Raw genomic sequence first — 16388 nt, 5'->3', positions numbered from 1 at the left:
GTTAAATTAGATTAAAAATTATTTTCATACACATTTGTTTAGGGATAAAATCATCATTGGAAACAGAAAACTGTGTTGATGAGGAACCTTATGAGGTTAAACATGATAATCATGGAGCCCAAGGTGGTCCTAGAAAAGGCAGACTTCTGTTGTTGAATAATGTGAGTTTGGTATTATTCCTCCTATCTGTACTTTTTCTTTTTTTGCATGATAACTGAAATTATCTTCTTTGTTGGTTTTTCAGCGTTCGAAACTGTTCGACGGTTACATTTTTATATTTGTAGGGAATTTCAACACACTTTACAAACAGGATCTCATTGAGTTAATAGTTGCTGGAGGTGGTACTATTAAAGAATCGGATAATCCAGATTATCCATTTGTTGAGCCAAGGGATGCGAAAACTATAATAGTATACTTCGAGATAGACAGCAGGTATCGATCAATTGAAGAAAAGGATTTTGATGTTCTCCCCGACAATTGGCTTTTTGAGACAGCGACTGCTTTGTCAAGCATATTGGATGAACATGTTGTTCCTCATACAAAGTTGCTTCAATCTGTTGCTGCTTGTGATTTGCAGCATTTGCTTACTTAATTTGGAGTTGTTTAGACTTACTGTTCTTCTTCTATTTATGGCTTATTTTTGATATTTATGATATTTATGTTTTATAACAATACTTAATTTGGATATTTATGATTTATGGTGGTTTATATTACTGAATATTCTTCTATTTATGCTTTATTACTTATGTTAACAATATCATAACTTATCCTCATAACTCACGTGTATTGTGTATAATCAAACAACAAGGAACAATGTTGTTATTCGCCACATAACTCAAACAACAAGGAACAATGTTGTTATTCACGCATATTCACCACATAACTCAAACAACAAGGAACAAGGAACAATGTTGCTATTCACGTGTTTCATCTAAAACGCGTGAATAAACTCACGCGTTTTAGATGAAACGCGTGAATGCATTTCACATTAAAACGCGTGAGTTTATTCACGTGTTTTAGATGAAACACGTGAATGCATTTCACAATAAAACGCGTGAGTTTATTCACGTGTTTTAGATGAAACACGTGAATAACAATTCACGTCTTTCATCGTATATATTATTTTTGTGCCCTAATTTATAACAAAACCACGAATCCTTAATTTCCCCTTCTCTCTTCTCTCGCTTTCGCCACTCCGACTCGACCCTCCCCTGAAGAACTCGACCACGAGCAGCAGCAGCAGCGGACGACTACGACGACACCACGATACCCTGAACAACCCGACCACGAGCAGCAGCAGCTTACCCACTACTCTTCGTTCTCAAAATGGGTATGTTTATGTAATATTTAAAATGCTATTCAAATAAAGTAAGGGTAATTTGTGGATGATTGAAATGATTTGATTACGTAAACACTCTTAGTTATCATTACTAAGAGAGTAAGAGAGATGAAAGATTCAGATAGAAGAAATGAATTGAATTGAAAGGAAGAATAATATCTGAAATTGTTTATCATCAAACCCTAACCTGTACTTCTATGGCTTGTTTCTTATATATTGAACCTTGGCTTATTTATTAACAATGATGATAAATTTTGAACTTGATAGAGTATAAAGCTGGGTATATATATGGTTTTGGTATAAACAGTCTTTACTCAATCATATTTCTCTTTCAGTTAGTTCATTTACACTTAACAATTGTTATATGTTATTATTTGTTAGTACTGATAGACTTGATTTCATTAGAGTCTTGTAAGAAACAAAGTTTGTTCAATTTGAAAACTTATTTGAAGATGTTATTTAGTTGGTGTCTATTTACTTGTATGTGTTGTACCCTTGACTAAATTCTCAATTTACCTATCATCATCCTATGGTTAACACAATAATTATACTAAATTTGGAGGCTTTTAAAATCCAACTTAGAATAACTACTTTTTTGAATTCTTGTGATGTTGTTGAACTGTTTTCAATTGCAGCTCAAGTACCTGTACTTCTTTACTTTGATGGAGAGTGGAAAACTACGGACGATCTTACTCATTTTTCTGCAAAGTCAAACAGCGGTATGATTGTTCCCCAAAATTCTACTTATGCCCAATTAGTTGATCAAATTTATTCTGCTACCGATGTTGACAAATCTAGATATGATTTATTGCTTCAAGCCAAGTATAATGCTCCTGGCATGATTGCCAAATTTTCTTATATAACTGATATAAAAAAAGATGTGGATGTGGAGTTCTTTTTACATGAAGCAGTTTCAGTCCACAACCGCACTCCATTGTGTGTATCCTTAGTAGAGAAGTCACTACCAACTCAAGAAAGTGTAGCTGTTCCAGAAATTGATGACCCCGACGTCTTCCCGATGCAGCGTGAGGTTTTCTTTGAAAATGACATTGAAGATGAACATTTGCGTCTGAATGTGGGGGATGATGCTGATGATGATTGGGTTCCTATTACCCAACCTAGTAGTTCTGATTGGGTTCCTAGTACCAATCCAAATCCAAGCGGTTCTTGGGTTCCTAGTACACAACAAAACAATGTTGTTGTTCGTACTCAACCAAGCTGCAGTGAATGGGTTGCTAGTAGCATACCAAGTAGTGAAAATCCTTTACATGAGGCAGTAAGTACCGGAATCGGATTGGAAGTCGGTTCTTTGTTTGAGAATAAAAAAGAACTTCAGCTGAGGTTATATAAATATGCCATGACTAATCATTTTGAATTCAAAGTGTTGAAGTCAAAAAAAGAACTTTGGGTTGTGAAATGTTTGGATAAGAATTGCAAGTGGAGACTGCGTGCTGTCAGAGTAAATTCCTCGGAAATGTTTGAGATTCGTAAATTCGTAAAAGATCATACCTGTTCAATTGTGACGAGGCAAGAGAATCAAAGGCCAGCACCAGCATGGGTGTTTGGGGAATGCATGAAGAGCAAGTACATGGACCATCACCATGACCACATGCCCAAGAAAATAATGGAAGACATACAGACTACTTATGGAATAAAGTTGTCTTATAATAAGGCTTGGCGGTCTAGAGAAAAGGCCCTAATGGCGGTGCGAGGAACTGTAGAAGATTCTTACATATCATATCAAGATGAATATTATGGCCAAATTCAAAACCGATCACTGCCACGCCGAGTTTGGTTTGGCTTCTCAAGCATACACAATCTTGAAGTTTAATCAGCATTTTGACAAGATCAATGCTAAGGACCCTCGTATTGCTATGTATTTGGCAGATATTGGGTTTGAGAGATGGAGTCGTGCATTTTTTCCGGGTAAACGATACAATCAAATGACAAGTAATTACGCTGAGAGCTTCAATAGTCAAAGTAGGGAAGCTAGAAATTATCCCATATCAATCTTAGCTGATTATTTAAGATTCACATTACAAGATTGGTTTAACAGTCGAAGAGAAAAAGCTTCCAATCACAATGAACGTTTATCTTTTTATTATGAAAAGTTCTTACGTGATCAAGCTGAGAAGGCCAGATTATATAACGTTCATCCACTTAACCGTTTCGAGTTTTATGTCCATGACGGTGAATCTGATTATAAAGTTGACTTGAGAGGAATGAGTTGTAGTTGTAGGGTATTTGATGTATCTGGTCTTCCTTGCACTCATGCCCTGGCTGCTTCACGTACCCATAGATTGGATGCCTATGAGTTCTGCTCAAGGTTTACTTTAGATTATTTGCTATTGAATTTATCTAACTAACTTTATTTCTCACATGTTCAATTGTTATGTTTCAGGTATTACTCAAGTGAAATGTGGGTCAATGCTTACGCGGAAACAATATATCCAGTTTGTCATGAAGAGTATTGGGATATTCCAGAACATATCAAGCAACGAGTGTGCCTTAAACCACCTGTTAAGGTTAAGAAAGGGCGTCCTCAAACAAAGCGTAGGTCATCCCAAGGTGAAATTCGTAAGGTGCCGAGAAGATGTAGCTCATGTGGTGGTCAGGGTCACAACAGGGCAACATGCAAATCAGTAATGCCTGCACCCTCTACTGCAAGAGCTGCAAGAGCATCATCATCTCAGCCGCCATCATCTCAGCCACAAACATGAATATTGTCTGTGCAATTTTGAATATTGTATACTGATTATTGTTGTTGGTTTTCGAATATTGTATGGTGATTGATTGTTGTTGGTTTTCGAATATTGTATGGTGATTGAAATTTGTATACAGATATTTCCATACAGGTTGGCAATACAGTGAGTGACTCACGCATATATATTGCACAATCCTAATTCACGTGTATTGTAATGTAATTCACGTGTATTGTAATGTAATTCACGTGTATAATTCACGTGTATTGTAATGTAATTCACGTGTATTGTAATATTACAATACGCGTGAGTCATATTGTAATACACGTGAGTTATGAATCACGCGTAATACAATACACGTGAATTATATTACAACCACGTGAATTATATTACAACCACGTGAATTATATTGGGATATTCCAGAACATAATACACGTAATACACGTGTTTATATAAGTCACGTGAATTATATTACAACCACGTGAATTATATTGGTATATTCCAGAACACAATACACGTAATACATGTGTTTATATAATTCACGTGACTTATATTACAATACACGTGAATTTTATGATACCTATTACAACCACGTTAAATATATAAACACGTGAATTCAGTGTTTACAAAACAATATACAACAATAATTCAGTGTTTACAAAACAATATACAACAATAATTCAGTGTTTACAAAACAATATACAACAATAATTCAGTGTTTACAACTTCATGGCTCTAAAATCTGGTGGTACAACCTGACTGCCCACTTTTCTCTATATACTTGCATATTCTTTGATATGCAATTTTCTAGACCAAGTTTAGCAGTCAGGTACTCTAAATACATTAATACAAAAACGCCACAGTCCCCACTCCATTCTGCTTTTGGTACTTCAGGGTGTGGGATTCTATGAAATCTAAAAGTTTCATTTATCATGTTAGGATACCTGGCCATTTCAACTTCAGACATTGCTTTATGAAGGAAGGGCGGCAACATCTCACAAATGGCTTTCAAGTATTTTCCTAATTCTTCATCATTGAAAATTGTCTGATCGCAATCATAAACATCAATTCTCCATTCTTGCAATCGAATAACACACAGTACCCAGTGTAGGTTGTTGAGGTTGAGGGGGAAGTAAATAACATCAACACTGCTCCAACCGGGCATATGTTTATCTTCTCTACCCCAGTGGTAGTGGTAAAAGACGTCAGAGAAAGTATGGCCTTCTGGTTTTTCTGGATCAACCGAGTCAGCAACAAATTCGTCATAGTATGAAGTAACCAAAGGGCCAAACTGGCAATCTAAGATGGTGAAATCCTCCGGGTACGACTTAGGGTAGGCGACTGCTCTTGCTCTTAGCAGACAAATTGCTGCATTCATCTCCACATCAGTTAGTCACTTATTTAACCTCAGAATTGTAGTGAAGAACTTAAGGTCTCCAGCACCATCAGGGAGTTGAACGTCTTTAAATGTAGCCCCTTTCGCAAATTCTTTCCTGAACTCTTTCCTCAGTTGCTCATTACAAGTCGACATAGGATCCACAACAATCGTCTTCTTTCTTGGCCGAGGGACGACATAGGGACTAAGTACAGCTTTCGACGCCGTCCTCTTTCTCTTAAATAGGATGTGGGATGCATCTTCCAGTACCACCACATCCTCATCTATCTGCTTGTCCTCCTTCTTCTCTACCTTCTTCTGCACAACGAAATGATCGTCCACCTTCTTCTGCACCACCCTCTTACCCCTCTGCACCCCCTTCCTACCCCTCTGCACCCCCTTCCTACCCCTCTGCACCCCCTTCCTACCCCTCTTCACAACGAAATCATCGTCCACCTACAAAGAAATCATTGAATTAGGCAACAAAAGTCTTCAATTAGTCCAAATGCAAGAATTGCATACCTCATCTTCATTATCCTCCACCCTCTGCACCACCCTCCTACCCCTCTGCGCCCCCTTCCTACCCCTCTTCACAACGAAATCCTCTTCCACCTCCTCTTCCACCTTCTCTTCAACCTTCTCTTCAACCTTCTCTTCAACATCATCTTCATTGTCTTCCACCTGCTTCTCCACCTGCTTCTCCACCTGCTCCTCCACCTGCTCCTCCACCTTCTCCTCCAAATTCCCAACATTCTCCATTTCCTACAAAAACCAGAAAAGCCCTTCAATTAGTCCAAAGGCAAGAAATAGGTAAAGTGCGCGAATTGCACCAAATGCATGAAATGCATACCTCAGTATTGTGACAACCAACTTCAACTGTCTTCTCAATTTCCAACAAAAGCCCATCCTACAAAAACCAGAAAAGCCCTTCAATTAGTCCAAAGGCAAGAAATAGGTAAAGTGCGCGAATTGCACCAAATGCATGAAATGCATACCTCAGTATTGTGTTCCCCATCTTCAACTGTCTTCTCCATTTCCAACAAAATCCCATCCTACAAAAACCAGAAAAGCCCTTCAATTAGTCCAAAGGCAAGAAATAGGTAAAGTGCGCGAATTGCACCAAATGCATGAAATGCATACCTCAGTATTGTGTTCCCCATCTTCAACTGTCTTCTCCATTTCCAACAAAATCCCATCCTACAAAAACCAGAAAAGCCCTTCAATTAGTCCAAAGGCAAGAAATAGGTAAAGTGCGCGAATTGCACCAAATGCATGAAATGCATACCTCAGTATTGTGTTCCCCATCTTCAACTGTCTTCTCCATTTCCAACAAAATCCCATCCTACAAAAACCAGAAAAGCCATTCAATTAGTCCAAAGGCAAGAAATAGGCAAAGTGCGCGAATTGCACCAAATGCATGAAATGCATACCTCAGTATTGTGTTCCCCATCTTCAACTGTCTTCTCCATTTCCAACAAAATCCCATCCTACAAAAACCAGAAAAGCCATTCAATTAGTCCAAAGGCAAGAAATAGGTAAAGTGCGCGAATTGCACCAAATGCATGAAATGCATACCTCAGTATTGTGTTCCCCATCTTCAACTGTCTTCTCCATTTCCAACAAAAGCCCATCCTACAAAAACATGAAAAACGCTTCAATTAGTCCAAATGCAAGAAATAGGCAAAGTGCGCGAATTGCACCAAATGCATGAAATGCATACCTCGAAATTTTTTTCCACATCTTCAACTGTCTGCTCTTCATTTTCATTGTCCTCCCCCTCCCCAACAGTGTTCTTCTCCAAGAGACCAACAATGTCTTTTTCCTGTCCATCCTACAATAAACAGAAAAGCCCTTCAATTAGTCCAAATGAAAGAATTAGGAAAAGTGCGCGAATTGCACCAAATGCAAGAAATGCATACCTCGAAATTTTTTTCACCATCTTCAACTGTCTGCTCTTCATTGCCATTGTCCTCCCCCTCCCCAACAGTGGTTTTCTCCAAGAGACCAACAATGTCTTTTTCCTGTCCATCCTACAATAAACAGAAAAGCCCTTCAATTAGTCCAAATGCAAGAATTAGGAAAAGTGCGCGAATTGCACCAAATGCAAGAAATGCATACCTCAGTATTTTTAACACCATCTTCAACTGTCTTCTCTTCGTTTTCATTGTCCTCCTCAACAATTTTTTTCTCCACAAGCCCAACATTGTCTTCCTCCTGTCCATCCTACAATAAACAGAAAAGCCTTCAATAAGTCGAAATGCAAGAAATGCACCAATTATACAAATGCAAGGAAATGCAAGAAATACATACCTCAACTTCATTATCCTCCACAAGCCCAACATTGTCTTTCTCCAAAATCAGCACATCATTGTCTTCCTCTTGTCCATCCTACAATAAACAGAAAAGCCTGTGCAATTAGTCGAAATGCAAGAAATGCACCAATTATCCAAATTCAAGGAAATACAAGAAATACATACCTCAACTTCATTCTCCTCCACAAGCACAGCATTGTCTTTCTCCAAAATCACCACATCATTGTCCTCAGTGTTCACCACATCATTCTCCCCTTGCTGTAGTTGCTTTAACATCCGTTTAATGAGAATTATGTCATCTCTCATTTCGGTTTTGATGAGCCTTATTTCATTTCTCATTTCAGTTTTGAAGAGAGTCAGTTCCTTTCTCATTACAGTTTTGAATTCATTTAGCTCCTTCGAAAGTTGATCCAATCTACATCTATCGTGGGGAGTTGTTGCTGTTGGAGTTGGGGGAGAGGATTCTTCGTCTTCGTCTTCTTCTTCTTCTTCGTCTTTTCTACTCGTGGCGCTCTCGACTGAATAAGAGCTGCTGGTGCTGGTGCTGGGGGTAGGGTTGCGGGTTCTTCTTCTTGTGGAAGGTTTGGCTTTGGCTGGAGTAATTTGCCTTTTCTTCCTCATGACAGTTTTTTTATGAGGAACTCCATCGTCAATATCTCCAAATTTCCTCTTTCTGCAGTCAAGATCAAAAAAGACATCATAAACATTACCTCCCATATCTTCAAAGTCATCCCCAGCATATAAGATCTTCTCTTCTTCAGACAATTCCATTTGCTTAACAATCGTGCCTTGCAGGGCAGTTTGAAGATCAGAGGCAGTGCTCTTCCTCTTTGATTTGTACTGTATTATTCTTGGGCAGACAGGATCTTCAGTTTGAAGCGTCGTTTTAATTGCAAGATTGGGGACAAAAGTTTGGATCACCTCATAAGTCCACACTTGTAAGGCTAGTGCGAACCCATATACGGTATAAGAAACATCGACATCTTTTTCTTTGTCTTTGTTCTTCTTCTTCCCCGAGGCGGCATCCTTCTTCTGCAGATACAGCGTCCTGTAGCGATCAAGGTCTCTGGTCAAACCCTTCATGGTTGCTCTAAAGGCCACCTTACCCCATGGAAAATTGAGGAAGGTGTCGATGTCATCGACCATGCTGAAGAGTTTCATATTTATTATCCTCCTCGGGTCAAGGGCAAAGAGATAATGGGAAATAAGGTATACCAGCCCCAATTTCCATGCATCTTCCCTATCAGAGCAGGACAGGAATTTTGAATGAAGGTCTGCTATTCTAATAAGTGGAATACGTTTAAAATATTTAAGAACCAAAGTTGGAGATTCTTCAACCTGGTTGAAAATTGTTTGCTCATTAGGGAATCTCCCAAAATTGAGACCTGTAACCAATGCAAACTCCCTCATCCCGAAGCACAGCTCTTCTCCATTCACAAGGAACTTCATCTCCATAGAATTTGAGCTGGACTTCCTGAGGAGCATGTGGTGTATAATCATTCCTGAGAAACGCAGTAACGGGTGCCCTTTGAATAAGAATCTGAATTGGGTTTCCTCTACCCTTTCAGTTAGATTCATCTTGGCAAACTTGGCAGCAATATTTCCCATATTGGTTTTCCAGGATACCCTCCCAGCAAACTCGGGTATTGTAGTGGACTCCATCTACAAAACAAGGAAGAAGATGGGATCACCATGATAATTAGCAAAACAAAATAAGTATTTAATTAAATAGTAAGACCAACAACAAAAATGGAACAGAATAAATCATGACAGAAAATAGTTTGGTCCAGTTCAATCATAGCATCTAGTGTATAGATGCACATATATATTCCCGAGTCATCCACTCATCAAAAAGGATTTTACAATCAATGTATTCAATATAAGAACACTCATCTAGATGCAGCCTCCAATTAAACATATTAACACTTGATCAACTTTTAGAAATGCATTCAATCAAGGTAAAAGTGAAAGATATATTTGCTTCCTATAGCAAGTGCAATATGGTCCAAGAAAGTGAACATACAGTGTGGATCATTTATGGCTTTTGATTCAGCACGGCAAATTAGGAGCACGTGTTGACTAAATTTCTTAATATAACATCGAAACCTGTCTCATTGGCATTCTAATAAGGTGCAGTAAAGCAGCAAAAGTTAAACCCTAACCCTAAATACCATTTCTTCAGAAGCACATAACAAACACGAAACCTGTCTCATTGCCATTCTATTAAGGTGCAGTAAAGCAGCAAAAGTTAAACCCTAACCCTAAATACCATTTCTTCACAAGCACATAACAAAAACGGAAATGTCATTTCTTAAACGAGAAATGAATGAATAAGCGTGAAATGCATGCATGCAGAATAAGAACACTGATACAATACTCGTCATATACCCTAAAAGCATTTACACACATAAACGAAACCAGAACCAAACCCTAAACCCTAAATACATCAATATAAATCAATATAAACGGAATAATACACATCAACACCTAACCCTAACTATTAAGCCCTAAACTCACCGGAATATGTCAAAAAGACGGTGGAAAGACGATGATGTCGAATAGACGGTGGAAAGTCGAAGATGTTGGACGAGGAACGATGTTGAGGAACGATGATCTTGATCGATGTTGAAGGAAGTCGGCAGTTGAGAAGACGTGGTTTTGGAAGTCGGAGTGGGAGGGAGAATCGGGGTGGTTTTGTTTTAAATTAGGGCCGAAATATTATATATACGACTAAAGACGCGATTTACCATGGACGCGATTTAATCTAAATCGCGTGAGTTCATCACCGCGATTTAGATTAAATCGCGTGCATGGTAAATCGCGTACATTTAAAAACGCGAATTACTAATCACGCGTTTCATCTAAATCGCGGTGATGAACACACGCGATTTAGATGAATCGCGTGATTGGTAATTCGCGTCTTTGAGCGTAAGAAATGGCGCCGAAGGGGTATTTCCGACATTTCGCGGGGCAAAAGGGCCCTTTTTGCCAACTTTAGTAGGCGGGGGCCCTTTTTGGAATTTCCCCTGTTATGGGCCATTTCATCAAATTTCCCCGCTGCAGATGTCTATGGTCGTCGTCTTCAAACAGCAATGGCATGTAGATTCAAAACTCCATCGTAATCAAACTGAAATGGATCCGAAAGATCTCATTTTTGTTTTGTGGGTGAGCGGGGAGGTTCAGTTATAGTTTCTCGTTGTTATTTGCGGCATCTCTCCACTTTCAAGGGTTTTAGCTAATCAGCAGATTTGCCAGCAGAAATGCCATTGACAAGCATTCGTTCTTTGCTTATCTTCTCGGCGGTTCTGCGTCTTCTTCTAATCATCTTTGGAGAATGGCAAGACACGCATATGGAGGTCCGATACACGGATGTCGATTATCTTGTCTTCTCTGATGCTGCATCTTTCATGGCCTCAGGCAAATCTCCATACACAAGGACAACTTATCGATATTCGCCTATGATCGCCTTCCTTCTTATACCCAATACACTCATTCATCCTACTTGGGGGAAATTTATCTTCTCTCTTGCAGGTATGAGAAGTCATGTATTATCAGTGTTTGTAATGTGAAGGGTTTAGTACATGTTGCATTTATTGGTCATAAAACTAGTCTTATTCATTTTGAATGCATTGAAGAACAACTTTGATATGCAATTGCTAATAAGCCCTTATACCAAATTGCAGATTTGCTTGTAGGGTGGTTTATCCAAGTGATTTTGAGGCTAAGAGGGGTTCCCGAGAGTGTAAGCACGAATTATGTGATGTTGTGGCTCTTTAATCCATTTACATTCACAATAGGAACCCGAGGGAATTGTGAGCCAGTTGTTTGCGCAATGGTTTTATGGTTTATCATCTGTCTCATGAAGGGTATGTATGCATTTGTAGAAAAATCTTTTAGCTAGAGAAATGACTTTTGATCAAAATTGGTCTCTCTATTTTGCAGGTAAACTCTTACAAGCTGCATTTTGGTATGGACTTGTTGTTCATCTTAGAATCTATCCTATAATCTATGCACTTCCTATCATCCTTGCCCTTGAATCACTCCACTTCCGTTTGGGCAAAAAGCCTCTCCTCGAGCAATGGAATTCTGAGCTAAGTTCAGATTGCCAAAATGTCAACCGTGGATTCCAACTGAGGGGTATCTTGGGAAATTTATTTACGCGAGAAAGACTTATGTTTGGACTAACCTCCGGTGCTGTTTTCTTCGTATTCACTGGACTTTTCTACTATCTCTATGGTTGGGAGTTCTTGCACGAGGCACTACTCTATCATCTCTCTCGAGCAGACCCAAGACATAACTTCTCAATATACTTTTACCACATCTATCTACATTATGAGAATAAATTATCTGTGATAGAAAAGCTCATTTCTTTTCTGCCTCAGTTCTTAGTACAACTGGCTCTCATCCTCCGCTTTGCGCAGGATTTACCATTCTGTTTCTTCATTCAGACAGTTGCCTTTGTAGCATTCAATAAGGTGGTCATTTAATTTTTTCTTTTGACAGACGGGTGTTTTAAAACTTTCTTTCCCATATTTATTTATTCTGTTTCTCTTTTCCTCTTTGACAACAGGTAGTTACAGCACAATATTTTGTTTGGTTTTTCTGCTTGTTACCTCTCATTCTTCCATGGAGTAATGTTAAGATGAAATGGCGAGGTCTATTAGCCATTTTTATTTGGATTGGAGCCCAAATCCATTGGTTATTTTGGGGTTACCTTCTCGAGTTCAAAGGCAAGCAAGTCTTTCAACAGTTGTGGGCTGCAAGCTTAATATTCTTGGCAGCCAATACTTTCATCCTTTTCATACTAATGCAGAATCACAGATACTCGCCATTGTTCAAACAGATTGGAATTGCAAATTCCGATGGAATAAAAGAAGACTAACAAGATGGGCCCAGCCTATGATCATTTGGCATCAGTTGAAGCTACCCACCTCCCTTAAGGGTGACTCGAATTCTTGTTTATTTATTTGTATATTAGTGCAAATCAAGCTTGGTTAACCCGTCATTTGCAGTTTCCTGTTTTGGTTAACATTTGAGAATTTTGGTATATTTGTATGTATTTTGATAGCACATTACTATTTTTTTCCCTTTTAGCATATTAAATGATTGAAATCCACATATTTGTTTGGAATTTGGTTAAGAATGATACAACTGATGATACCAAAAATGTTTGATTTCCTGCACATTTTGTTTATACATTTGCAAGTTCTTCACCATTCTTATAAATTGGATTAATTTCTTCTTTGGGGGTTATTCACTCCAGTTTGCTTATTTGTTTGGTGGATTTGATGGGGTCTTCTTTTATTGTGAAGTGTTGTGTTTGTTCTTGTCTGTAGATTATGGATAAGAGTTGCCTACAACCCCTAATTCATCAAGCCAACATTAATTATGGTTTAATGTTGAAATCATCCTTAAGCTTAATCTTTCATTTGTATGTCTACATTCTTCTCCTTCTTGTTCATGTTATGTTGCATTGTTTTTTCATGTTCATTTTTTCAGTTTCTGTTGTTTAAAAAACACTTATAGTTTGTGTGTTTGGTTTTGATGATACTTGCGTTTTTCTTCGACCCCGTACATATTTACTATTTGTGTGCTGTGGGTGCCATGGATCTTCATTTACTATAATATTAAGTAAACTCAAGACTAGTTGTAGACAGTAGTAATGCTCTCTTGTAGATCTATCCTAATTATTTTTATAACTCAAAATGATGTGATTTCAATAAGTTAAATGAAATAGGATTCACCATTAACATCTTTCAAAATACTTTTATCTCATTTTTTTTTTGTTTAGTTTGGTTTTGATGATGATTGATGATATCCTACCTTTGATCATACTGGGACACAATTTTGTTTCTGCTAACTAGCACTGGGATATGATGATCAACCTATAGCTAGTCTAATATTTATACATTCTCAAAATTTTTGAATATTTTTCTCTTAGTTTTTCATTTCACAATGAAAGTAGAGAATATATCTTCTTTCTTCCTCCATTTATTAGTAGAATATTCTTTTACACTATCTCAATTAGGACATTGGTGTTATCTTTGTGAAATTTGGTCATGAAACTGCCTTACCCAACACTGTCTAGTGATTGAAGTCATGGTTACAGTTACTATTGAGCAGGGCAGATTAAGAAAGTGCTTTCTTGCGAGTTTCTAATAACTATCAGAAAATCCCTGCAATTTTGTTAATTCCCATCATATGACAGAAGGTTATTTGCTTTCCTGTTTTGAGAGGAGGATGAAATTGCTTGCATTAGCATATGTTATTCATTGGTTTCTGTTAAGTTCCGGGCTAATATATTCTTTAGGTATGAAACCCCTTATAAGATGGCTGTCTAAAATGGGTAGCTAAATTTTCTTTTGTTGTTTCAAAGCACATATTCTAGCAAGCACAAAACAAACAATGAAACAATAGTCTTCTAGGGAGTGAACAAGAAAGAATGGCTACAAAGAGCAACCAGCAATCCCAAAGCTCAATGTGAGTACTATGATCATTGGTGTATGCTCATGGAAAACTTTGTGCAATCAAAGGAAAATATACTGACAATTATCTTAAGATGTGTTTTATTTTTAACAGATAATGAATATTTGTCATTTTGAACTTCATAAGGCTCATTTCAGGAGCTTTTGTATTGTTTCTTTCATTGTCCTCTTTTTCTGGCAACATCTCAATGTACATACAATTTTGTATTTGTTTACTTATTTTTATCGAAATAATACACTTGATCCTCTATCAGTCAAATGGGTAAATATGGACAATTTATAATTATTTTCAAGCTAAAATAGCTATGACTTAATTAGAATATTTTAATGTATAAATAGGAGGTGTACATTTTCTTAACGTATACATTACAAAATGCAGTTTAAAGTTACTAGTTTTTATAACAGAATCGATAAATAAACATATATCTTTTTAAATTAATTAAACCTCCAAGGACGAGCTATAATAAATAAAGAATAATGAGCAGCCAGCTAGTTAGTAGACCTCTTTCCCACATCGCTTTTCACATAGTATAATACAGTCTTCTTATATGCGAGCGAAAGAGAAGAGTTCGTCCCTTCGGGGACATCCGATAAAATTGGAACGATACAGAGAAGATTAGCATGGCCCCTGCGCAAGGTTGCGCATGACACGCACAAATCGAGAAATGGTCCAAATTTTTTTTTGCCTTCTCTCCCTCCCTCCCTCCTCGTGCTGCGGCGACGGGAAGCACCGGAAACCTATTTGCGATCTACAGCAGCGGTGGTGCGAAAGATTGGCGGCAGTGGAACCCTAATCTTGCGCGAAGAAAGAGTTGCAACCTCAGGTTTCTTCCTTCCTGCACCTTTTGATTATTATGTATAATGTATGTTGTCAAGAGTTTTTTCTTAACCTTCTTCTGAAATCGTATAAGGGTTTATCCTAACGTGAATCTGTTCTTCATTTATTAGAACATTGTATTGAGAAATCTCATCAGAGTTGTAGATATTTAGGTGATCTGATACTCAAAATGATGGTGATTTCTGTGAGTTGCTAATGAAATAGGATTTCGCACTTGAAGATGGAAATTTGTCTTCTATCTTGCAGTTATGCAAAGTCATTCATGTAGTATGAGTGTATTTAGCCAGTTTTGTGGTTTATCATCTATCTGTTTCATCAGTATGTATGAATGTGTTGTAGAAAAGCGTTTAGGTTGGTGTTCAAGAGTTATATGTAACAACGCCAAACTTGTCTGAAAGAATTCTTATGCGAATTTTGTGCTTCTCTATTTTGCAGGTAATCAATCTCTTACAAAGCTGCACCTGCCTGGTATGAGCTTCTATTATCAAAAGAGCTAGAATTCACACACCACAGTGGCATTTCACTAAACTCTGCCCTGTTCTGCTTCATTACAAAACCAGTTCAAACATTAATAACAGTTGAATATTTAAATGAAAAGTATGGGACATGATTCTTGGACTTGGCTCGGGGGTTATGAATTATGATGATGAATGTAGTCCAAAATCCAAGCTTGGCACACTATTTATAAGTTATCTTTCAGAGGTTATTTTGGGGTTATCTTTCAAAGGCAAGCAAGTCAAGCTTAATATTCTTGGCAGCCAATACTTTCATCCTTGTCATACTAATGCAGAATCACCGATACTCGCCATTGTTCAAACAGATTGGAACTGCAAATTCTGATGGACCTCTCTGAAGGGAAGAGAACCCTTATCAAGGGTGACACGAATTCTTGCTTAGTCACATATAGTTCAGTTCAGTTCAGTCAATTGTGTGTTGTTTCAAAGTAGCTTCAAGAGGAAAAAGAGGGTATTTAGATTCAGTGCTAAATGGAGTTATAAGTGCACAGTTTGTTGTCTTTAGCTGTTTGGTAATTCCTGTGTTTGATTTTTTGTATATACATATATATGCTCATGTTGGATTTCTCTCTTGCATTATATATACATAGTAATTGTATGTGGACAACTTAATCCTAATTTTATTTCTTCCTCTTTTCTCTCTGTTGAATTCTTCAATGGGTTCTTGAAATATAACAGAAGAGTTCACAAAAGATTTGTATCTATCATATATATATATAAAGTCTAGCCTTCTATGGAGTTTCCGTTTCATAGCCAGGATTAGATGAGCTTTTAATATGTCAGATTTCTAGTTTGTGATTTATGCTACTGATCCTGACTGTC

At 37.7% G+C, this 16388-nt stretch overlaps 1 protein-coding gene, 1 long non-coding RNA gene and 1 pseudogene across 2 annotated transcripts; all 3 read left to right on the top strand.

Annotated features, from left to right (window-relative positions):
* The first annotated feature begins 10788 nt into the window (after positions 1–10788).
* Positions 10789–12941, top strand: LOC124925627 (GPI mannosyltransferase 1). The gene is made up of 4 exons (XM_047465682.1): positions 10789–11259; positions 11412–11594; positions 11671–12203; positions 12299–12941. The coding sequence occupies exons 1-4, from the start codon at positions 10989–10991 to the stop codon at positions 12608–12610; spliced, it is 1299 nt and encodes a 432-aa protein (XP_047321638.1). The 5' UTR covers positions 10789–10988; the 3' UTR covers positions 12611–12941.
* A 1757-nt stretch (positions 12942–14698) lies between these two features.
* Positions 14699–16366, top strand: LOC124927236. Its single transcript, XR_007098397.1, has 2 exons — positions 14699–15037; positions 15872–16366. It is a non-coding gene; the product is annotated as an uncharacterized LOC124927236 (long non-coding RNA).
* On the top strand, positions 14785–14893 carry LOC124928322 (annotated as a pseudogene).
* Positions 16367–16388: the final 22 nt, after the last annotated feature.

Source organism: Impatiens glandulifera, chromosome 2 (assembly GCF_907164915.1).
Source record: "Impatiens glandulifera chromosome 2, dImpGla2.1, whole genome shotgun sequence".
NCBI lineage: Eukaryota > Viridiplantae > Streptophyta > Magnoliopsida > Ericales > Balsaminaceae > Impatiens > Impatiens glandulifera.
Note: the sequence above shows the minus strand (reverse complement) of the source record. Positions and strands in the feature narration are given on the sequence as shown.

Excerpts from the sequence above, each read along its gene's own strand:
- LOC124925627 (XM_047465682.1), top strand. The coding sequence starts at position 10,989 with ATGCCATTGACAAGCATTCGTTCTTTGCTTATCTTCTCGGCGGTTCTG. Across the intron at positions 11,595-11,670 it reads TATCATCTGTCTCATGAAGG|GTAAACTCTTACAAGCTGCA; the intron begins GTATGTATGCAT and ends TCTATTTTGCAG. Across the intron at positions 12,204-12,298 it reads CCTTTGTAGCATTCAATAAG|GTAGTTACAGCACAATATTT; the intron begins GTGGTCATTTAA and ends CTTTGACAACAG.